At 35.9% G+C, this 26,107-nt stretch overlaps 1 protein-coding gene across 1 annotated transcript in view; it reads right to left on the bottom strand.

Annotated features, from left to right (window-relative positions):
• GDPD4 (glycerophosphodiester phosphodiesterase domain containing 4) overlaps window positions 1-26,107 on the bottom strand; it is a 113,058-nt gene that overhangs the window by 29,367 nt on the left and 57,584 nt on the right. Inside the window, exons 11-12 of the mRNA XM_087433489.1 lie at window positions 3,907-4,128; window positions 2,813-2,967 (exon numbers count right to left, since the gene is read on the bottom strand). Coding sequence (XP_087289615.1) covers window positions 2,813-2,967; window positions 3,907-4,128 — 377 coding nt within the window. The remainder of the gene's footprint in view (window positions 1-2,812; window positions 2,968-3,906; window positions 4,129-26,107) is intronic.

The raw sequence follows: 26,107 nt of genomic DNA on the forward strand, positions 1-26,107 counted from the left end.
AGAGATATTCTGTGCTCCTGGATTGGAATAATTAACATAGTTAAAATGTCCATACTCCCTAAAGCACTCCAGATTCAATGCAATCCCTATCTAAGTTCCAACGACATTTTTCACAGAAATAGAACAAAGAATCCTAAAATTTATATGGAACAAAAGACCCTGAAGAGCCAAAGGAATCCTTAGAAAAAAGAACAAAGCTGGAAGTGCCACACTCCCTGACTTCAAAATATACGACAAAGCTATAGTTATCAAAACAACATGGAACTGGCACAAAAACAGACACACAGATCAATGGAACAGAATCAAGAGCCCAGAAATAAACCCACACTATAGACAGCTAATTTTCAACAAGGGAGCCAAGAACATACAATGGAGAAAGGAAAGTCTCTTCAATAAATAGTGTTGGGAAAACATGCAAAAGAATGAAAGTAGACCATTATTTTACACCATACACAAAAATTAACTCAAAATGGATTAAAGACTTGAATGTAAGACCTGAAACCATAAAACTTCTAGAAGAAAACATAGTCCGTACGCTCTTTGACATTGGTCTTAGGCAGCAAATTTTTTAAATACCATGTCTGACCAGGCAAGAGAAAAAATAGAAAAAATAAATAAATGGGACTACATCAAACTAAAAAGCTTCTGCACAGCAAAAGAAACCATCAACAAAACGAAAAGACAACCTAATAATTGGGAGAAGTTATTTGCAAACCATATATCTGATACAGGGTTAATCTCCAAAATATATAAAGAACTCATACATCTCAACAACAACAAAAAACAAACAACCCAATTAAAAATGGGCAAAAGATCTGAACAGACATTTTTCCAAAGAAGATATACAGATGACCAACAGGCACATGAAAAGATATTCAACGTCACTAATTTCTAGGGAAATGCAAATCAAAACTACAATGAGATATCACCTCACGCCCATCAGAATGTCTATAATCAACAAGACAAGAAATAACAACTGTTGGAGAGGATGTGGAGAGAAGGGAACTCTCATACACTGCTGGTGGGAATGCAAACTGGTGCAGCCACCATGGAAAACACTATGGAGATTCCTAAAAATTTAAGAATAGAACTACCATACAATCCAGCTATTCCACTGCTGGGTATTTATTCAAAGAATGTGAAAACACGAATGCATAAAGATATACGCACCCCTATGTTCACTGCAGCATTATTCACAATAGCCAAGACTTGGAAGCAACCTAGGTGCCATCAAGGGACGAATGGATAAAGAAGATGTGGTATATATACACAATGGAATATTACTCAGCATAATAAAAGATGAAACCTTGCCATGTGCAACAACCTGGATGGACCCTGAGGGTAGTATGCTAAGTGAAATGAGTCAGAGGGAGAAAGTCAAATACCATATGATCTCACTCATGAATAGAAGATAACAACAACAACAAACAAACACATAGAGACTGAGATTGGGTTGGTGGTTACCAGAGGGGAAGCGGGGAGAGACGAGGGCGAAAGGGACAATTAGGCATATGTGTGTGGTGATGGATGGTAATTAGTCTTTGGGTGGTGAACATGATCTAATCTATGCAGAAATAGAAGTATAATGACATACACCTGAAATTTATGTAATGTTATAAACCAATGTTACCACAATAAAAAAAAATAATAAATTTGTCCAAAGTCATATGTGCAGCTGACTGGTAGGCCAGGATTTGAAAAAGCGCATGTGGTCTACCAACCACAGAACTTGACACATAATAACGGCTCAATTAATGGAAGCTATTATACTTATTCTCAACTACTAGATTAATCTAAATTATGATTGGGAGAGAAGGAAATCATCTTAGAGCCATTTTCTATTTGAAAAAAAGTAAAAGGAAATAGAAATACATTCAAAATAGAGGAGGATTTGGGCAAAGATAAATCTTCTGAGTGGGAAATAGAGGTAAAACAGTTATAATTTTCATTTTAGCATATATGCTAAAAGAAAAAAGATATATTTTATGATCAACCACCCCATGGCCAGAGAGAAGGAAAAGCAGGAACAAAGGTGCATCCAAAAGCCTAGCTCATGGCTTGAGATGCAGAAAGGTATCTAAGGGGTGTTTTTATTAAGTCTAAGGAGATTTTGGATTTATATATATTTCCGCAAGGAAGACTCTGTCTCTGAAGCATTTAGAATTATCTGAAAAATTTATTTTTAAATATAGCAGAAAGGGGATATGGATTAAACTAAGCAGTGATTAATAACAGTTAAGTTTGAAAAAGTTACAATTTTATTCCCTGGTGCTTTTAATTCTGAAAATCTGTCTCTAATTAGTGGTGTTTCATAATTTTAGTTTTTTCTCATGTTTGGTTGTCTTAAGTTTTTTTTTTGTTTTAAATAACGATTTAGTTATGTTCTTAATTATCCCCATAAGAAATATGGCTTTCTGGATCACAAAGCTATTTAGGAGGTACTGCAATCCATCTGGTAACAGCAGGAGGAAATAAACAACTTTTTAAGTTCTTACTTTTCAATGATCACCTTACATAAAAACAAAAACACCAAGCATACAAAAAAGTGTAATGAATGATGAGAGATTGGAACACAAAGGAGAAGGGGCTGAAGTCTATGTTCCAGAGACACAGTCTATACTTGATAAACGTTTATCGGCAGAGGGAGGGAGGAGGAGAGGGAGGGAAGGGTAAGAAGGGGAAAACAGGGGATTCCAAAAAGATAGCCACACACAGAAATCCTGGGATGGGAAGGGGAAGCTAAGTAGCTTGGCTAGAATGAAGATTTTGTGCAAGTAAGCCAACACATGCCAAGAGAGGTGTGGTCACTTACCTCAATCCATTGTAGAACAACTTCTTATAGTCAACATTTATTATCCTGATATTTTCTTTTGCAAGGTTTTCAATGGATAAGAACCGGCCCACCTGCTGAAAACCAGGAGCTCTTCTCTTGACATACTCCCTATCAAAACCCGGCAACCAAAAAATCTGTAAAGAGAAACAGGAAGTCCTTCAGTGGATAATCAGCTGTCTAGGCAAACAGCCTCATGTAGAATGGATGGAGCTCTATTCCAGCACTGGTTAACAGTCTATAGGGAGCAGAGAGATTCTAGCTGTTGTTGAAAGAGGCAGTCTGGCCTAATATTGTCACATGAACAATTATAATGAGGCTTTCACCAGGGTTGCTCTGGAGTTGAGTTTTCTCAGTTAACATCATGGGTAAAGGGTCCATTTTGTGCAGAGAGCCTCAAACTAGCTAAAGTGGGTGAGGAGTGGTAGGTGTGGTAGAAAGGTGGGAATCATAAACATCTCCTCTGGCTGATGATGCTAAAAATCATCTTTGAGAAGGGTCATTTCCTGCCAACAGGGAATGCTATTATGACTTATCTATGGAAACAGTTCCATTTGCAGAAAGACACATATTTGTTTTCCTCATAGCACTCTTCCATATTCTAAGAATTTAAGAGATTTGGAATGACTGACTACCCAGATGCAGAGTTGCTTCTGAAAAACATGAACAAATCTCTGCTCAAATAAGAACCAGCTGTTCTTTCTATATCATTAATTAAAGCCAAGTCCTCAAAGCCTTAGTGTTACCCAGGCCCTTTCTAATAATTCTGTGTTGGTGATGATGCAGACCACATCATATAATCATTACACACATTTCTTTTTAACAGAGTGCTGATATTTCATTTGGTTTGGAATAACAAACAGCCTCAATGTTTTTCCCCATTGAGATAAACTTAATTGGGTCATTCTTAGATTGCCACATGTAGCTGTATAAGCAACAATCTCCATTTCTATAGAGAGCAAAATTATTTAAGGATCCCAGGGAAGATCTACAAAGTAGGTCAGGTTCAACCGCTATGCTGCTAGGACATGCTACCCACCCCCCAACCTCTACCACAAATACTGAGACAGACATACCAGATGTTGCTCAATTTTAGAGTCAAGGATCACGTTTACTACACGGCGGACATACGTGTTTCTGACAGGATGTTTTTGTGGAGGCCTATGAAGATCAAATATCACAAATTTTTTTTCCTTCCGTGCAAGTTCCAATAAATCAGCTAGTTTTGGAATCGTCTGATTTTCTGCTTTTTCACTATCAGCCTTTGATAAGGGTTTCATATTGTAAAATGGTTTGAGCTAAAAATAAATACATCAGAGAACACATTGGCTTCTATCAAAAGCATTTTCCAATTCTCCTGTTATATAGCCCCACACCCAGCCTTACCGCCATGTTGCTCCATTAGCATTCAACCCACCAGGCCCTCTGAAATACCAGTCCTGAGATAAAAGTTGCCAAGGAGAGAAATCAAATGTAATCTCCATAGGTAATTATGGTATTTGGAATGATTTCTTCTATATCATAGAACCTGTTGTACTTGCATAGAACCTCATGTTCTTGTCTGGATCTTCCTTTTCAGCCTTTTTTCTATAACTCAAGGTAATACAATCCCTTTTCAGTCGCATTGGTTTCCCACATTTGCTCTCACTGTTCTAGTTTTGTGTAATGGAAAAAAAATAGGCTTTGGCTTCAGACTGAATTGGATTCAATCCCAGCTCTACCATTCATTTGCCTTCCTTGCCATATTCACCTGTTAAAATCCTACCCTCAACCTGCAAAGCCCAGTTCAAATGCTATCTCCTTCATGAAGCCCTCCTTAAATATTCCTGAACTAAAGGGACTCTGATGGTGTTCAACTCCAATGGCCCATTTTTATGCCGTTGTAACTGTATGTCTCATTCTGTCTTCGACAGTTATTTGTATATGTCTTAGACCAGATTCAAATCCTGGCTTCATATTCTTCGGGCTGTGTAACCTTGGTAAAGCCATTTAAATTCTCAAAGTCTTCATTGCCCAAACCATAAAATGGGGAAGGGGAGGGGTAATCAATGTATTTCTCAGGATTATTTTGAAGATTAAATATGATACAATATTTACAGGGTCTAGAAACATGTCTGGTACATAGAAAAGTACACAATTCACATTGGTTCCCTCACTCTCTACTACTTCTACTAGAGTGTAACTCTCTCATGGCAGGAACTGTCATATTTTTTTTTGCAATACACAGCATTTCATCTTACACTTCAGTCCATACATATATTAGCTATATTAAATTTAATAGACAGCTACTTTTATCATCATTGCCAATTTTAGATCATTTCTGGGTGAAATCAGTGATAAGAAGGCCATCCCCAGGAGAAGGAAGCAGTAGCTACCTCACATTTTCCAAGACTCAAGTTATCTCTCTTTCTGTCTACACAACTCTGTCTTCATTCTCATTCTCACTCTTTCTATTTCCTCCTTCTCATGATCCCCTAAACAAGCTGCCCTTTTTCACCTTTTTCTTAGGAAAGAAACAAACACATTGCACAATATCCCCATGCTAGATCAAAAGACAGATCACAGAAGTTGAATTAAACCATGGTCTAGACCTGAGTTGAGCTCTAAAATTAAGGGTTTTCTTAATTCTCAGGAAACTAGAAATTTGCTTCAGAATTCATGATTTTGTTAGACTCTACCAGATCTAAACCAGTTGAATCACTTAACTTTTAGAACTTCATGTAGGGAAAACTGTCAAAAGAACAGGATGGGAAAGACCAAGACAGGATTTAAATAACTCAGCTGTGCATAATTTTTAAAATATTCCTAAATGGGCAAAAAAAAAAATTAGGAAATGTACTATACAAGAACGTTTATGAAGCCTTTCCCTTAAGGATAAATTGGATGAAAAGTTCAAAATAGAAAAAACAATAAAGATTAATAAGAGAGTTTAAAACTAGATTCCAGTAAGCTTTAAACAGTTTTATGGGATAAATTGAGCCTCTTTTTCTCTTTTTTTGGTATATAAAATAGGGGTGTTAGAAAAATAAACTGGAATGGGACAATGCCAGTTTAGACTATCTCCAACACGTGGTTGAACATTTTCAAAAACCCTAGGAGGTAGCAAGCCAGAAAGGAAAACAAATTCCAGATCTCCACATAAAATACCTGGTTCCTCAAATAAAAATAATACTAAAAGGTCCTCAGTTCCCTATGCCTATGCTTAGAAAAATTGCAAGTAGAAGGGCCATTGGATGAGCCAAGGCATCATATTGGTTAAGAAATAGCATAATTATCCAAAATCTGCCCAATGATGCCACTTAAAGGAAAAAATTTCCACTCAATAGAAGATTCTGAGTAGATCTATAAATACAGATGAACAACAATACAGTTTTCTTGTCAATACAGGTGCCACTACCTTTACTATTAATCCCACCACCATAGAAAATCTGATGGCTCAGAGTACTAAAACCATTCAAGTAGTGGGAATTCCTAACAATACTAAGTCCTTTTCCATGTCCCAAACTGTAACTGTTACTTGGAGACAACTGTCAGAAGAACATTCCTTTCTTCTCTAAGGCACTTTTCTATAAATTTCATTAGGAATCTACTTTGCAAAAAGAACCACCAGAAGAAATGTACCTCAGACAAATTTTTTTCAGGAGTCACAGAAAATTCTACTGCACATTATCAAATTACAGCTATGGACATTAGTATATTGATTCAAAAAAATAACCAAATAGGGGCCAGCCAGGTGGTGCAGCAGTTAAGTGAGCGCACTCTGCTTCGGCAGCCCGGGGGTTCGCAGGTTCAGATCCCGGGCATGCACCGACGCACGGCTTGTCAAGCCATGCTGTGGCAGCATCCCATATAAAGTAGAGGAAGATGGGCATGGATGTTAGCCCATGGCCAATCTTCCTCAGGAAAAATAGGAGGATTGGCAACAGATGTTAGCTCAGAGCTGATCTTCCAAATAAATAAATAAATAAATAAAAATGAATGAATGAATAAATGAATAAATAAATGAATAAATAAATAAATAAATAAAATAGCCAAATAATTCCCCATGGTACCCGAACTCCTGAGGGGAAAAGAGGCAGAATAATTGGAGTTAAACCCAGAAGAGTTCAGATAGATTCTGTTGACACTGTTGCCTAAAATCCTCTTAATGCTGAAGTTAAGGACGATCTAAGCCAACTATAACAGAGTTAATATAAGAAGGATTAATTATCCTTTAATATAACAAGGATTGATTGTCCAAGCAATATGCCTGTTTAAAAAAAAAAAAACTGTGATGGTGGAGGACATAGATTTATCCAATATCTGCGAGCTATTAACCATAATAATAATAAGACTTATTATTAATTAAGTCTTAATAAAGACTTAAACTTTATTTTCTAGTACTGCCTAACCCAAATATACTCTCTTTGGTCCTATTTTTACTTTCTTTCATATCCTAGCTGATGAAGATAGCCAGTATATATTGCCTTTACCAAGGAAAAATCAACAATTTACCTGGAAAGTTATACTTCAGGCATTTACTGAAGCCCCATCCTACTTTTCTCATGTCTTAAACCAAGATCTTAAAGATAACCCATCTTGAGATTCTAAGATTGACTCTATAACTCTATTCACAAAGCTTTTCTAAGGCAAAATTTTAATTCTAAAAAATAATAGTTAATTACCCAGGGTTCAGCAAACTTATTCTGTGAAGGGCCAGATACTAAACATTTTTGACCTTGTGAGACATATAGTTTCTGTCACATCTATTCAACTTTTGCTATTATAGTGCAAAAATAGCCATAGACAATTCATAAGTGAATAAGCACAGCTGTGTTCCAATAACTTTATTTATGGACACTGCAATTTGAGTTTTAAATAATTTTTACACATCATGAAACATTATTCTTTTGATTTTTTTCAACCATTTAAAAATGTAAAAACCATTCTTAGTTCACAGGCTGTACAAAAACAGCCAGTGGGCTAGATTTGGACAGGAGGCCATGGTTTGCCAACCCCTGATCTAGGCCAGGATATATTGGCTACGAAGGACAGAGTCTAATGAGAGACTACAATTAATCCCAAATTATTCAAGGCTGGCCACTAAAACAATTAAGATGATTTCTGGGATTAATTTGATGTTGTAGAGTATAGGTAGCAAGTTTTTTGAAATAGACAGGCCTCTATATGATTTGACTTAATCAAACCTCTTGGAATCATTCTCACAAAACACAGAAACCAAAAAGACCTTCAGTGATCTCAAAATATTTCCTCAACAATCATCTTTGCTGATCTTCCAGATCATCATAAAGCTTTCTTTTTGAAGCACACAAACCGGGAGGCCATAGTTTAACGGTATTAACTCAACAACTTGGCACACATCAAAAACTCATTGCCTATGAATGCCTATTCCCTGATCTAGCAAGGCTTTTTATCTTTGTCAGAAAAAAATGCAATCTTGGCTAAATTAGTCTAAGAACCTTCAGATCCTGTACTAGGTTCATCTTCCTATTTTATGGTATCGCATTCAACACAATCCCTGTTGTTAACTGAAAATACCCAGTATTTTTATGTTAGTTGATTAACTACAAAATAGTTACTTTCTCTATCTCATAATACCATTCACCAATGTAACACTCTTAATACAGTAACTGTATTGTCCACACCAGTGAAGGAGAATCTCATGATTTCTGTAACCTGAGAATTGTCCATTCCTGGAACAGATCTTCTGGATGCTCCTATACTAAATCTTGGTTTAATATTGTTTATTGATAGCTTTTATCCTAAAAATGAAAGAAGATAATAATAAACTGATTATGTGATAATCTTTCTAGATTCTCTTATAGAATCTCAAATCCATTACCAGGTAGCAAATTGGCTCAAGTCACCAAAATTATGGCCCTCTCTAGGGCATGTGAGATTGCTAAAAATAAAAGGGTAATACACTGATTGCTTTTTTGCTTTCGAAGTATTCACAACTTTGGAATGCAATGGAAAGAAAAGAGACTTTTATCCTCTTCAGTTATCTGTATTAAAAATGAATAACAAATATACAAATTACTTGATGCCTGAAAGCTTCCCGAAAAACTGCTGTCCTAAAGGCAGAAGTCCATAGTAAAATAGACATTAGAGGAAATGTTTTAGCAGATCATCATACTAACCACAATGCTCTGACTAAAGTACATAGACAAGGGCCTCTTATAGAGAAGAAAGACCAATCTATGTAGTCAAGCATTCCATCATTAATGCAAAAAATTTAGCCCCCAATTCTTAAGAAACACTAGAACTAATCAGGTTGCCAGATTCATCATGGCCACCTGGTAGCACCAGTTAACCTCAAATGGATACTTCCCCAAATGCTCCACGACACAACTCATTACAGTAGGGATAAACTGATTACAGTATTGAACACTAACGGGGGTAACTTTTCTAAGGTATCAGAAGATGTGACTAGTTCTTTCCTCATCTGTAACCAACGTAGTCCCAGAAAAACTATAAAAGTGAGACATGGATTGGAACCTTGCCCAAAGGGACCCTTTGAGGATCTCCAAACAGATTTTGTACAATTTCTTCCCTCTGTGGGTTATGAATTCGTACTAGCAATTGTGTGTTTATTTTTTGGATGGGCTAAAGCAATTCCCAATTGAATAGTCACCGCAACTTAAAATGGCTTAAAAAACTATTATATATTTGTGTTCTCTACCTACGCAATTCCAACTTAGCTATCCAGTGATAGGGGAAAACATTTTACTGGGATATATATATATATATTTAGTATTTATTTATGTATTTATTTATTTATTTTGCTGAGGAAGATTCACCCTGAACTAACATCCATTGCCAATCTCCCTCTTTTTTTTCCTTGAAGAAGATTTGCCTTGAACTAACATCTCTGCTAATCTTCCTCCATTTTGTATGCGGGTTGCCACCACAGCATGGCTGATGAGTGGTGTAGGTCCATGCCGGGGAAATGAACCCGCAAAACCCGGGCCACTGAAGTGGAGCATGCCAAACTCAACCACCAGGCCATGGGGCCAGCCCCTGGGATATTTATTTTGAATTATGCAAAACTTTGCTCCTTACTAAAAAATCTCCTGTCCTTATACACACAATACTCTGGAAAAGTGGGAAGAATACATGAAATATAAAAACTGAAATCAGCCCAATTACCAGATACCCAGAAATTCCATACCCTCAAGGACTACCCTTTTTCTCTTAGGCTTTGTGTTCTTTCCCATGAGGAAGTCCTAGATTACCTCCCTGTCAACTAGTCACTTGCAGGCACATATCTGGGGAACATCTCCACCCAAACTTCACATCACTCATTTACAAAAACTCTTTTAGCTAAATATTATAAGAGATTAACCAATATATCTCAAGCCTATCATTAAAAGAAACAGGCTGCCTTTCCTTGTCAACCATCTAATCAGTATGATCCAGTGTGCCTGAAAATAGCTCAAAGACAGACTGCCCTTGAATATCATTGGAAAAAACCATATCAGATATTCTTAACTCCAGTAGAGCAGTTGAAGTAGAAGGAATTTATCCTTGGATACATATTTCCCAACTAAAATGACATCACCCATCTGACAAGAATTGGAAAGTTACACCCATTGGGATCATAAACCTACGTTCTCCAGAGAGAACCACTAGAATTCAACAGCTGACCCAAGATCCTTGGAACTAGCAAATAACTCCATGAAGCATCAAAAAGCAATGGAAAAAGATTCTCCTGATAATTGCCAAACTATCCTTTGAATGCTTTTGTTCTTTATCTTTTTGGTCATACTTTTTCTTTTTATTGACTTAAAGTTATACACTTCTGATTTAGCCTATCATGGTCCTCTCACTAAAAACAATGATTTGCCTAACTTGAGGCTTTTCTAGACAATCATCGCTCTAACTATAATTCAGCTCCTCCACGCTATTACTAGTGTAGATAACTTGAAAATATGCTGGCTATATCATCCTTTGCCAACTCCTAGCAAATCCGAAATTAATGCTTCTAAAGTAAATTCTGGTCAAAAAATATTCTCATCAAAAAAGAGCCTTAACAGGGCCAGCCTGGTGGCATAGCGATTAAGTTCGTGCACTCCGCTCTGGCGGCCCCGGGTTCACAGGTTCGCATCCCAGGCGCAGACGGACGCACTGCTTGTCAAGCCATGCTGTGGCAGCGTCCCGTATAAAGTAGAGGAAGACGGACACAGATGTTAGCTCAGGGCCAATCTTCCTCAGCAAAAAGAGGAGGATTGGCAACAAATGTTAGCTCAGGGCTAACCTTTCTCATACACACACAAAAAAAGCCTTAACAGATGTTAGACTGCTATCTACTGGTAGGTAGGTAGGTAGATAGAGTCAGTAAGTGGAGGATTGCCACAACTATACTTATATACAGATTGTGACTCAATTAGATTACATAAATCAGTTAATTCCCAATCATACTTCCCCTTGAAGGTTACCCTTACTATTTCGTTTGTAGTATTAAGGCAATATCAAATCCCTAAAAAGACTCAAAAATTTAAAGCTGTATGTTATTCCTATGAAATGAACAAAAGTTCAAATTGTTCAGGTACATAAATAACTGAAGACAATATAAAGATATGTTACACTAACTGTACTAGTTTCTGAGGGCTGCTATAACAGATTACTACAAACTTGGTGACTTAAACAACAGAAATTTATTCTCTCACAGTTCTGGAGGCCCAAAGTCCAAAATCAAAGCGTCAGCAGAGCCATGCTCACCCTGGATGTTCTGGAGGAGAATCTGTTCCTTGCCTCTACTAGCTTCTGGTGGCAGCTGGCATGCCTTGGCTTGTAGCCACATCACTCCAATCCCTACCTCCGTGGTCACATCACTTTCTCTTCTCTGTGTGGTCTCCTGTGTGTGTGTATCTATTCTCCTTTTGCCTCTCTCTTATAAGGATACATGTGGTTGTATTCAGGGCCCACCTAGATAATCAGGATAAGCTCCTTCTTTCCAGACCCTTAACTTAATCACATCTTTTGCCATATATGATAACATTCACAGTTTCTAGGGATTAGGATGTGGACATATCTTTTTGGGGGTTGCCAATCAACCTACTACACCAATTTTATCATAACAATTATTTCTGTTAAGTAATACCTAAATGAAGGGAAATATCCTTGACCTAGTGGTACAAGACAAAAATATTCTTGAGGTGTATATAGTGAATGTTTATCACAACAACTGTCAGAGAAAACATACTTAAAACTCCACCAAAGTTGATTGTATCTCTTGTGTAACTCCTGTGTTCTTTTAATATGTGAGAATCAGGCTTTTTGATGTTAACTCAGGGCAAGGTTAAATGTTCTGTGGGGCTGTGAGACCTCTCCAATTGTAGGACTCCCCCAACCCACAGTAGACAATATGGGCTTAAAGGAGTCTGAAGGAATAGCATATTTCCTAGGAAACAGCCTTCTAAGGATACTGATCCCACCACCAGAAACTGAATAATTTGAGGTGATTATCAAAAATTTGTCTTTCACGGGGCCGGCCCGGTGGGGCAAGTGGTTAAGTGTGCGCTTTCCGCTGCGGCAGCCCGGAGTTCGCCGGTTCGGATCCCGGGCGCGAACCGATGCACCGCTTGGCAAGCCATGCTGTGGCGGCGTCCCACATAAAGTGGAGGAAGATGAGGCACGGATATTAGCCCAGGGCCCATCTTCCTCAGCAAAAAAAGAGGAGGATTGGCAGATGTTAGCACAGGGCTGATCTTCCTCACAAAAAAAAAATTTTTGTCTTTCACCTTGGCTGAGTTGATAAGTAATAGAGCAATAGCCTTAGGTTTCAAGGCTTGGCCTGAAACAGCTTCAATTCCTTGGCCTGAATAGATATGGAAAATAGAAGAGCCCTGGATCTACTTCTGACCAACCAGCACCATCACTAACACTTTTTGTTGTACCTGATTAAAGATAAACTGTGGCTTGATTAGGGAGAGGTTTATTAAATACAGTTATAAAGACTTGCGTTGGACTTGGTTTTGTGACAGTGGATGCTACTTGCAATGCAGTGTTTCAGGAAAATTAACGTACCAATGCCATTAACTATACATTTTCAACGACACTGAGAGAGAAGAAAAGAGTATAACACTCAGACTTGTTTACTAAGCCCTGGATACTAGATAATCATTCATTCAGCAAGCATACTTTGTGTGCTCATAAAACACAATTCTTGCTCTCAAGGTACTCACAGTTTAGTAAGGGAGATAAGACAGAGGGACAAATAAAACATGATATAAGTTCCATGACAGTAGTCACCAAAAAGTACTTTGGGCTCTTCTTAGAGCTGGACTACGGTAATGATAAGACACAATTTGCAAAAAAAAAACTTGCACTATTAAATGCATTTAATAAATGCATTATTAAAACACATTAAAACATTCAGTTTGCACTGAATAACGCAATAATGGACTTAAAATGCATTATTCAGTTTGACTTCAGAATACTCTTTATTAAAAATGAGAAAACTGAAGCTTAAAAAGGATAAATGACATGCCCAATTATTCAGCTAATAGGTAAAGGATAAGTGACATGCCTGATTGTTCAACTCATAGGTGAACAATTCCAGGAATAAAACCCACCCCTAACGCTGGGATTCTTTCCTTGGGTGTATTAGTTCTCACTATATATATCATGCTAGCATAAGGCTATTCAAGGTCCTGGTTAGTAATGAGATGGGGTGTTTGCACTAGAAGATATTTTAACAAACTACTTTCTCCACCAAGAAAATCTTGCTATGAAAAGAAAAAAGTCAACTGAACTAATAAACAGTGTGTTTAGTGATATAGCTGATTTAAAGTATCCAGTTATTCTAGAACGTGAAACAAAATAATTAAAGACAAATGAGTGGGTACAACAAGTTATAGAAGATTTGAGAGACAGTGAACTATATTTACTTAATTTATAATACCTGCAAATAATGAGTGCAGTATGAAGCAATGAAATGTGTTAAAATTTTGACAAAGTTGGTTCAGTTTAACTCATTTAAGATTTTTCAGGAGCTTGTGAATCCTTTACTAATAAATGTTATATTATTGCAAGATTCAACTCAATTTTCTGTTAAAATAACAAACTGTTATTCAATTTTCTGTTAAAATAACAAACTGATCTTTGAATATTTAGTCTTTACCTTAAAATATGGAGTAAACCTTTATTTACCTCATAGGTCATTTGCCCACATAGCAGAGGTCCTACATCTCCCCAAAATAACTGTGTGTTTTGTGCTAACTTGGACATGTCCTTTGTTACTATAAAATAACAAAAACAAAAGCTCCTCACTTCTGCAGGAGCTCAAGTTCCTTGAAATAATGTTATCTTCTGTTATTTTTATTTTAAAACATTGTATTATCAGTCTGGTTAATAGGTAGTCAAACTGCAACCATTCATCGTTCTCAGGTATCTAATACTACTATCTTAAGCGACCAATCTACTACAATATTTTTTTATGTTGCCTTTCAAACATAGGACTCCAAATTCAGAAGAAGAAAACTCTTAAATGTTTTTACATCCCGAATCACGTGCTGTTTCTTAGATACCAAAATATCAAAGGTTAGTTCCTTTATGCTGTAAACTACCTTATAGTACAGTCATGCATCACTTAACAACAGGGATACATTTTGAGAAATGCGTCTTTAGGTGATTTCGTCATTGTGCAAATATCATAGAGTGTACCTACACAAACCTAGATGGTATAGCCTACTACACACCTAAGCTATATGGTACTGATCTTATGGGACCACTGTCATGTACACAGTCTGTCATTGGCCAAAATGTCATTATGCAGCACATGACTAGATTTATAAGCAAGAAGGATGACAGAAATAAGTAGATATGTTTGGTATGTTCCATACTACTTTTACTCTTAGTAATATTCCTTGCCTCGAAATCTATGGTAAATATATGTTTAACTTTAAACTATGGTTTTCCAGAGTGGTTGTATCATTTCACATTCCCACTGGCAATATATGAGAGTCCAACTGATCCACATTCTCACCAGTTGTTGGTATTTCCAAGTCTTTTTTTTTTTTTTAAGTCATTCTACAAGGTATATAGTAGTATCTAATTTTGGTTTAAATTTGCATTTCCTTAATGAATAATTGATAATCTTTTCATGTGCTTATTTGCCATCTATGTATCTTCTTTGATGAAGTGTCTATTCAAATATTTGGCCATTGTTTAATGGGTCGTTTCTTATTTTTGAGTTTTGAGTGTTTTTTAGATAGTCTAGATACAAGTCCTTTGTCAGATATGTGATTTGCAAATATTTTCTCCCAGCCTGTGACTTGTTATTTCATCCTATTAATAATTTCTTTCAAAGAGCAACAGTTTTTCATTTTGATGAGGTCCAACTTATCATTTCCTTTTTTTAAGAATCATGCTTTTGGTGTTCTAAGAACTCTTTATCTAACCCAGGGTCATCACAATTTTCTCCTACATTTTCTCCCAGAAGTTTTATACTGAATAAGAAAAATAAAATATTTTATTTTAGCTTCATTTATTCCTTCTCTGATGTTCTTTCTTTCTTTATGTAGATCCGAGTTTCTGACCTATATCATTTTCCTTCTCTCTGAAAAACTTCTTTTGACATTTCTTTCAAGGTGATTCTGTTGGTGACAAATTCCCTCAGTTTTTGTTTGTCTGAGCAAGTCTTCACTTCTCCTTCAATTTTGAAAAATAATTTTGCTGGATATAGAATTTTAGGTTGGTGGGTTTTTCCTTTCAACATTATAAATAGTTTGCTCTTTTCTTGTTTGCATGGTTTCTGATGAGAAATCTGATGTAATTCTTACCTTTGCTCTTCTATAGGTAAAGATTTTTATTCTCCCCTGGCTTCTTTCAAGATTTTTGTCTTTGGTTTTCTACAGTTTGTCTATGTGTATAGATTTCTGGCATTTATCCTGCTTGGTGTTCTCTGAGCTTCCTGGATCTGTCATTAATTTTGGAAATTTTTCAGCCATTATTACTTCAAATATTTCTTCTGTTCCTTTTCCTCTTTATTCTCCAGTTGGTATTCCTATTACCAGCATTTTACACCTTTTGTAATTGTCCCACAATATTTGGCTATTCTGTCCTGTTGTTTTCATTCATTTTTCTCTTTGCATTTCAGTTTGGGAAGTTTCTAGTGACACATCTTCAAGATCACTGATTCTTTCCTTATCCATGTCCAGTCTAGTGATGAGCCCATCAAAGGCATTCTTCATTTCTGTTGAATGTTTTTGATTTCTAGCCTTTCCTCCTGATTCTTATAGTTTCCATCTCTCTGCTTACATTACCTATCTTTTCTTGCATGTTGTCTACTTTTTCCATTAGAGCCCTTTATATATTATTCACAGTTATTTTAAATTCTCTATATGGTAATTCCAAAATCTGTGTTATATCCAAGTCTGGTTCTGATGCTTGCTTTGTTTCTTCAAACTGTTTCTTTTCTTGTCTTTTAGCATATCGTATAAAACTTTTTGTTGGAAGTTGGACATAAGTCAATGGGTGATAGGAACTAAGATAATTATGCTTTTAGGATGAGGTTTTGTATTAATCTGGCTAGGACCTGGACTCTGTTTAATGTTTGCTATAGCTATGGGTACCAGAGGATTCAGTTTCCTTGGTTTGTTTTGTTTCCTCTCCTATTATCTTTGGGTTCCTTAAGAACTCCTTCTCAAACAGTGTCTGTGTTGCAGCTCTCTCAGTTGTAATCCACTATTATTATACTGAAGCCCTGTGCATGTAGCGGTAAGGTACTGAGGAAGGGAAGCATTCCACGATCTTTTAATTAAATCTTAGTTGTTTAGTGGGTCTGAGTTTTTGGGCTATGACTTTCAGAAGCATTTTTTAGTCTTTTTTTTCTCTAACCTTACATGAGACACGAAGGCTGAAGGGGGCTAAAGTTGACTAACTGCCCTTCCCACATGTTAGATAAAGTTCTGGTAACGTGGTTCCTCCTGGAGACTAGGCCTTTGTAATGGAGAACATTCTGGATGTATTTCAAAAGGGTTACTTTTCTCCTCCCCCTGCCCAAAACAGGAGAGATTTTTTTCCATGATCTTTACTACAAGAATCTGATGGAATTCCTGGAGGTAAAACCCACAGAAGTGTGGGGGCCTGTATAAAACTAGGCCCCCAGGGGTTAATTCTCAAGCTAGGCCACACACAGCCTCCAGCAATTAGTCAAAATAACCACTTATGTAAACTGTTCCTACCAGTTACTGGCTCCAGCGGCTTCTGCTTCTGGTAAGCTGATCTTAGCTATGATTCTCTGTACTTACCTGTCTCTCCAGATTTCAGAGTGGTGGTTTGCCCTGTGACTTCAATTCTCTGAAGGATCTAAGAAAAGTCATTGATTTTAAGTTTGTTTGATTGTTTTCTTGTTTTAAGGATGTGAGTGACAATTTCCAAACTCTTTACATGTTGAAGCTGAAACCAGAAGTCTTCTCTGATTAGATTCAGGTTTTTTGGTTTTGTTTTTTCTTTAAATATTGACCTTGTTTCCTGTGTCCTTACTAAACTCACCTATTAATTCTGGGAAATTTTTTGTAGATTCCTTGAGATTTGATACACAGACAATCAGGTCCTCTGCAAACAGAAATAGTTCTATTTCTTCCTTCCCAATCTGTATGCCTTTTTCCTCCCTTATTGTACCAGATAGGATTTACAGCATGATGTTGAATAGGAGTAATGAGACATCCTTCCTTGTTCCAGGTCTTATGGAGAACGAGTTCAGTCTTTCACCACTAAGTATGATGTTAGCTGTAGATATACTGTAGAATATACCTTTATCAAGTTAAGGAAGTTCCTTTCTATATTTAGTTTTCTGAGAGTTTTTATCAAAAATGGAAGCTGAGTTTTGTCAAATGATTTTTCTGCATGTATTGAGATTATTATATGATTTTCTTCTTAGTGTATGTTAACATGGTTAAATTTATTGATTTTCAACTGTGAACCAGCCTTGCATTCTCAGGATAAAACCCCTTTGATAATGATATATTCTTCTTTTTATATATTGCTGGATTCAGTCTGTTAATATTTTGTCGAGGATTTTTGCATCTATATTCACAAGGAATATAAGTCTCAAGATTTCTTGAAATGCTTTTTTATGAATTTGTTATCAGAGAAACGCTGGCCTCATAAAAATGCATTGGGAATTATTCTCTCCTCTTCTATTTTCTGGAAGAGATTTGTAGAATTGGTATTATTTCTTCCTTGTGCATTTGGTAGAATTCACCAGGGAAAATATCTGCACCTGGAGTTTTCTGGTGGAAGTTTTTAAACTATAAATTTCTTAAATAGATACAGGACTATTTAGGTTATGTATTTCTTCTTCAGTGAATTTTGGTCCTTTGTGTCTTTCAAAGAATTGTTTCATTTCATCTAAATTGTCAGATTTATAAGCATAGAGTTGTTCATGGACAATGGTGTGCTGCTAAATGTTTAACTGGCTCTCCAGGAATATAAAGACCTGATTTTGTAGTGTTTGCCAATTTTCATTGCCTAAATACTACAACCACACCTAATTTCATAACTGGTTTAACAACTGGTTCCAAAAGTTCTGAAATTGAATAACTGGCTATTGTAAGGCAATATGAGCCAGCTTCACTGTTCATGGTATTTCATTATTATCCTTTTTAATGTCTGGAGGGTCTGTATCGATGAACCTTCTTTCATTCCTAATATTGGAAATTTGTGTCTTCTCTCTTTGTGTCTTGGTCAGTTGGCTATAGGTTTATCAGCGTTGTTGATCTCTTCAAAGAATAAGCTTTCGGGGCCAGCCCCATGGCATAGTGGTTGAGTTTGGCATGCTCTGCTTCAGCAGCCCCTGTTTGTGGGTTTGAATCCCAGGCACGGACCTATAGCACTTGTCAGCCATGCTGTGGCGGCGACCCACATACAAAATAGAGGAAGATTGGCACAGATGTTAGCTTAGGGCTAATCTTCCTCAGCAAAAAAGCAAAAGAATAAGCTTTTGTTTCACTGACGTTTTCTATTTATCTGTTTCCATTTCATTGATTTCTGCTCTTTGTTATTTTCTTTGCTTACTTTAGATTTAATTTGCTCTTCTTTTTCTTATTGATTTGAGACACTTCTTTTCTAATATAAGCAGATAATCCCAAGGGTTTTCATCTAAGCACTGCTTTAGTTGTATTCCACCAATTTGAATGTGTTGTATTTTTATTTTCATTCAGTTCAAAAATTTATCTAATTTTCCTTGAGATTTCCTCTTTAATATATTGGTTATTTAGAGGTGTGTTTTTAAAAATATTTTGAAATTTTCCAATTCTAAAAAAGAACCAAACAGAAATTCTGGAGCTGAGGAACTCAATAAATAAGATGAAGAATGCATTAGAAAGCACTGGAAATAGAGCAGATCAGAAAGAAGAGAGAATAAGTGAGCTGGAAGATAGGAATCTAGAAATGGTTCAGGTGGAAAAGGAGAGAGAACTAAGATTTTTGAAAAGTGCAGAAACCCTACTAGAGCTATCAGATTCCATTAGGAGAGCCAAAATAAGAATAATGGGTATACTAGAAGGAGAGAAAGAAAAGGGGGCAGAGAGTTCATTTAAAGAAATATAGCTGAGAACTTCCCAAACCTGAAGAACTGGACATGTGAGTCCACGAAGCTAACACATCGCCTTATTATCTTGATGCAGAAAGACCTTCTCCAAGACACATTGTAATGAAGCTGTCAAAAGTCAGTGATAAAGATGGAATCTTAAAGGCAGCCGGGGAAAAAAAAAAGTAACCTACAAAGGAACTCCTTTAGACTATCAGCAGATTTCTCAATAGAAACTCTACAGGCCAGGAGACAGTAGAATGACATATTCAAACTAATAAAAGATAAAAACTGCCAACCCAGAATACTCTATCCAGCAAAGTTATCCTTCAGATATTAAGGAGAAATAAAGGCTTTCCTAGACAAATAAAAGCTGAGAGAGTTCACTACCACCAGAGCTGCCTTACAAGAAATGTTGAAAGGAGCTCTTCTACCTGAAATGAAAAGACACAAGTACACAAAACTCTGAGTAAGCTGATATACAGACAGAATCAGAAGACTGTAACTCTATTTTAGAATACAATATTAAACATTTAATTATAGCATAAAGGTTAAAGGAAAAGAGCATTAAAAATAACTATAGCTACTACAATTTGGTAATAAACTCACAGCATAAAAAGAGAGAATTTCTAACAGCAAAAATATAAAAGGAATAAAAGGATGAAACCTGTATAGGCAAATGAAGATAAGTTGCTATCAGCAGAAAAAGGACTATTTTTATCTATCAGACATTTTATGCAAACCTCATGGTAACCACAAAACAAAAATCTACAGCAGAGACAATAAACATTAACAAAAGGGGAAACTGAGTAAACCAGCATGGAAAACCACCAATTTTAAAAGGTAGACAGAAATACAAGGAAAAAGAGACAATGGAGATTAAAAAACAAGCAGAAAACAAAAGATAAAATGTCAAAAATAAGTCCTTACTGAATAATGAATATCACTCTAAATGAATAATCACCCTAAATGTAAATGGATTGAACTCACCAATCAAAAGGCACAGAGTGGCTGGGTGGATTTAAAAACAAGACCCAACTATATGCTGCCATCAGGAGACTCATTTCAGCTCTAAAGACACACATAGGCTCAAAGGGAAGGGGTGGAAGATGAAACTCCAAGCAAATGTTAACGAAAAGAAAGCAGGTACAACCATACTTATATCAGACAAAATAGACTTCAAGCCAAAAATGGTAACAAGAGACAAAGAAAGTCAGTATATAATGATAAAGGGGTCAATATACCAAGAAGATATAACAATCATAAATACATATGCTCCCAACACCCAAGCAGCAAAATGTATTAAGCAAATACTAACAGATCTTAAAGGAAAATAGACAACAATACAATAATAGTAGAGGATTTCAATACCCCACTATCAACAATGGACAGATCATCCAGAAAGAAAATCAACAAGGAAACGTTGGAATTGAACCACACTTGAGAACAAATGGACTTGACGTGTATACAACATTTCATCCAACAGCAGCAGACTACACATTCTTCTGAAGTGCACATGGAACATTCTCCAGGATGGATCACATGATAGGACACAAAACAAATTTTGGCAAATTTAAGAAGACTGAAATCATACCAACTGTGTTCTCTGATCACAATGGTAGGAAATCAGAAATCAACAATAAGAGGAAAGTGAGTTAATTTACAAATATGTGGAAACTAAATAACACACTTCTCAACAACCAATGGGTCAAAGAAGAAATCAAAAGGGAAAAATTTTTTCTCAAAGCAAATGAAAATGAAAATAAAACATCGAATTTTGTGGGATACAGCAAAAGCAGTTCTGAGAAGAAAGTTTATAGCAATAAATGCATATATTAAGAAATTAGAAAGATCTCAAATAAACAACCTAACTTTACACCCCAAGGAACTAGAAAAAAAGGAACAAATTAAGCCCAATGTTAGCAGAAGGAAGGAAATAAAAATCAGAGCAGAAATAAATGAAATAGAGACCCGAAAAACAATAGAAAGGATCAACAAAACTAAAAGCTGATTCTTTGAAAAGATAAACCCTTAGCTAGACTAACTAAGAAAAAGAGAGAAGACTCAAATAAATAAAATTAGAAATGAAAGAGGAGACATTACCATTGATACTACAGAAATACAAAGAATCAAAAGAGACAAATATAAACAATTATATGCCAACAAATTATATATAATATAGAAGAAATGGATACAAATCTAGAAACACACAACCTACAAAGACTGAATCAGGAAGAAACAGAAAATCTGAATAGATCAATATCAAGTCAAGAGATTGAGTCAGTAATCAAAAAAATCCCAACACAGAGGGACCGGCCCGGTGGCATAGCAGTTAAGTTTGCACATTCCACTTTGGTGGCCCGGGGTTCATGGCTTCAGATCCCAGGCACGGACCTATGCACCGCTTATCAGGCCATGCTGTGGCGGCATCCCATATAAAGTAGAGGAAGATGGGCATGGATGCTAGCCCAGGGCCAATCTTCCTCAGCAAAAAAGAGGAGGATTGGCAACAGATGTTAGCTCAGGGCTAATCTTTCAAAAAAAAAAAAAAACCTCCCAACACAGAAAACTCCAGGACCAGAGAGCTTCACTGGTGAATTCTACCAAACATTTAAAGAAGAATTAACACCAATCCTCCTCAAACTTCCAAAATATTGAGGAAGAGGGAACACTTCCAAACTCATTCTATGAAGCCAGCATTACCTTGGTACCAAAACCAGATAAGGATACCACAAGAAAAGAAAACCAATATCCCTGATGAATATAGATGTAAAAATTCTCAACAAAATAATAGCAAACCTAATTCAAGAACACATTAAAAGGAGTATACACCATGATGAAGTGGGATTTATTCCTGGGATGCAAGGATGGTTCAACACATGCAAATCAATAAAAGTAATTTATCATGTCTATAAAATGAAAGATAAAAATCACATGATCATCTCAAAAGATGTAGAAAAAGCATGTGACAAAATACAACATCTTTCATGATTAAAAACCCTTAACAGATTAGATATAGAAGGAATATACCTCAACATAATAAAGGCCATATATGACAAACCCACAGCTAACATTATACTCAATGGAGAAAAACTGAAAGTGTTTCCTCTAAGATCAGGAAGAAGACAAGGATGCCCCCTCTCACCACTCCTATTCAATATAGTACTGGAAGTCCTAGCTAGAGCAATTAGGCAACACAAAGAAATAAAAGGCATCCAAATAGGAAAGAAATAAAATTGTTGCTATTTGCTGATATGATCTTATATATAGGAAATCCCAAAGAGTCAACCACATTGGAATTAATCAATGATTTCAGTAAACTGGCAGTATACAAAATCAACATATTGAAATCAGTTGCATTCCCTTACACTAATGATGAAGCATTAGAAAAAGAAATAAAGAAAACTATCTCATTCACAATAGCATCAAAAACAATAAAATAATTAGGAATAAATTTAACCAAGGAAGTGAAAGATCTGTACAATGAAAACTATAAGATTTTGCTGAAAGAAATGGAAGACAAACAAATGGAAAGACATCCCATGTTGACCAATGGGAAGAATTAATATTGTTAAAATGGCCATACTACCCAAAGCCATCTACAGATTCAATGCAATTCCCATCAAAATACTAAAAGCATTCTTCACAGAAATAGAAGGAAAAATCCTAAAATTTGTGTGGAACCACAAAAGACCCTGAGTAGCCAAAGCAATCTTGAGAATAAAGAACAAAGCCAGAGGTATCATACTTCCTGATTTCAAACTATACTGCAAAGCCATAATAATAAAAACTGTATGGTACTGACACAAAAATAGGCACATAGACCAAAAGAACAGAAAAGAGAGCCCAGAATTAAATCCTGGCATATACAATCAACTAATATTCAACAAAGCCAAGAACACCCAATGGGGAAAGGACTCCCCCACCCACAAGAACACCCAATGGGGAAAGAACATCCAATGGGGAAAGTCTCTTCAACAAATGGTGCTGGGAAAACTGGAGAAAAACGTGCAGAACAATGAAATTGGACCCCTATCTCACACTGCTCACAAAAATTAACTCAAAATGGATCAAAGACTTAAACATAAGACCTGACACCATAAAACTCCTAGAAGAAACTCATCAATATTGGCCTTGGCAATGATTCTTTGGACATGACACCAAAAGCACAAACAACAAAAGCAAAAATCAAGAAATGGGATGACATCAAACTCAAAAGGTTCTGCACAGCAAAGAAACAATTAACAAAATGAAAAGACAGTCAACAGAATGGGACAAAATTTTTGCAAACCATCTATCAAATAAGGGGTTAATATCCAAAATATATAAAGAACTTACACAACTTAATAACAACAACAAAAAAAACCCCAAACAACCCGATTAAAAAATGGGCAGAAGAACTAAATAGATATTTTTCCAAAGAGGACATCAAAATGGCCCATAGGCACATGAGAAGATGCTCAACATCACTAATCATCAAGGAAATGCAAATAACCACAATGAGCTATCACCTCACACCTGTTAAAATGGCTATCATCAAGAAGACAAGAGACAACAGATACTGGCAAGGATGTGGTGAAAAGGAAACCCTTATATACTGTTGATGGGAATGTAAATTAGTCCAACCACTATGGGATGCAATATGGAGGTTCCTCAAAGAAATTAAAAATAGATATACCATATGATCCAACAATTCCACTGCTGGGTATATAACTACAGGAAATGAAAACAGGAGTTCAACAAGATATATGCACTCCCATGTTTATCACAGCATTATTTACAATAGCTAAGATATGCAAACAACCCAAATGCCTATCAATGGATGAATGGATAAAAATGATGTCGTACGTATACACAACAGAATGTTATTCAGCCATGATAAAGGAGGCTATCCTGCCATTTGCAACAACATGGATGGAACTTGAGCACCTTATGCTAAGTGAGATAAGATAGAGAAAGACAAGTACTATAGGATATCACTTATATGTGGACTCTAAAAAAGTCAAACCTGTGGAAAAAAAAAAAAAAGAGAGAGAGAGTAAAAAGGTGGTTACCAGGGGATAGGGGGTGGGAGGATAAGACTGATGGCGTTTAAGGGTACAAACCTGTAATGAGTACTAAATAAGCCATAGAGATCTAATGTACAATATACTGAATATAGACAATAATATTGTACTGTAAGTATGTAATATGATATTGTTACAACAGCAACAATATATAAATGTATCAAAGTAACATGCTGTACACTTAAATTTACACGTTAAATGTCAAATTTATCCAATTAAAAAAAAAGAAAAATAAATATAACAAAATGTTTGGGAATTTTACAGATATCTTTCTGTTAATGACTTCTAGTTTAATTCCATTTTGGTCAGAGAACACACTTGATATGATTTCTATTCTTTTAAATTTGTCAAAATTTGTTTCATGGCTCAGAACATAGTCCGTCTACATATTTGCTGATTTTTTTGTCTACTTGTTCTGTCAATTCTGAAAAAAAAGTGTTGAAATGTCTAACTGTGGATTCTTCTACTTCTCCTTTAAGGTTCTATCAGATTTGCTTCATATAATTTGAAGTTATATTGTTCAGTACATACACATTTAGGACTGTTATGTGTTCCTGATGAATTGACCCATTTATTATCACGTAATGTCCCTCCTCCAACACTAATAATTTTCCTTGTTCTGAAGTTTACTTTGCTTGACATTAATATAGCCACTCCAGATTTAATTTGATTAGTGTTTGTATGGCATATCTTTTTGCATTATTTTACTTTTAAGCTATAAAACAGATTAAAATAATATAGTGGTTATAGTTGAAATGGGCTTCTTGTAGACAGCAAGGAGTCTTTTTTTTTTTATCCAACCTGATTATCTCTGTTTTTAATTGGTTTGATTCAACTATTTACTTTTTTTTCTTTTTTCTTTTTTTTTTTTTGTGAGGAAGATCAGCCCTGAGCTAACATCCGATGCCAATCTTTCTCTTTTTGTCGACGAATATTGGCCCTGGGCTAACATCCGTGCCCATCTTCCTCTACTTTATATATGGGATGCCAACACAGCATGGCTTGACAAGCGGTGCCTCAGTGCACGCCCGGGATCTGAACCTGCGAACCCTGGGCCGCCAAAGCAGAGTGTGTGCACTTAACCGCTGCGCCACCAGTGGGCTCAACTATTTACTTTTAATGTAATTATTGATATGGTTGAATTTAGGTATTTCAATTTATGAGTTTGTTCTGCTTGTCCCTTCTATTTGTGTTCCTTTGTTCTCCTTTCTTGCCTTCTTTTGGATTATTTGAATTTCTTTTAGTATTCCATTTTAACTTGCCATTTATATATATATATAAACTACATATATAACTATAATTTGGCTATATCTCTTTGTACTATTTTTAGTGGTTGCTTTAAAGATTACAAAATATCTTCCTACACTAACCTTTCACAGTCTATTTAGAGTCAGTATTTTAACACTTCAAGTAATATGTAGAATTCTTACAACTATATAGGTCCCTTTACCTTCTCCCTCCCCTGATTATGTTATAGTAGTTCTATATATTACATCTACATACTTGAAAACCTTATAAGAAAATGTCATAATTTTCACTTTTAACAGTCACATGTATTTTTTAAAGATTAAAAGAAAACTAGTCTATCCTATTCACCTATTCAACATATTTACCATATCTGTTGCCATTTCTTCAATCTTAAAGTTCCAAGTTGCCTTATGATATTTTCTTTAG

This window comes from Ceratotherium simum, chromosome 7 (assembly GCF_057802395.1).
Source record: "Ceratotherium simum simum isolate JZ-2026a chromosome 7, ASM5780239v1, whole genome shotgun sequence".
Taxonomy (NCBI): domain Eukaryota; kingdom Metazoa; phylum Chordata; class Mammalia; order Perissodactyla; family Rhinocerotidae; genus Ceratotherium; species Ceratotherium simum.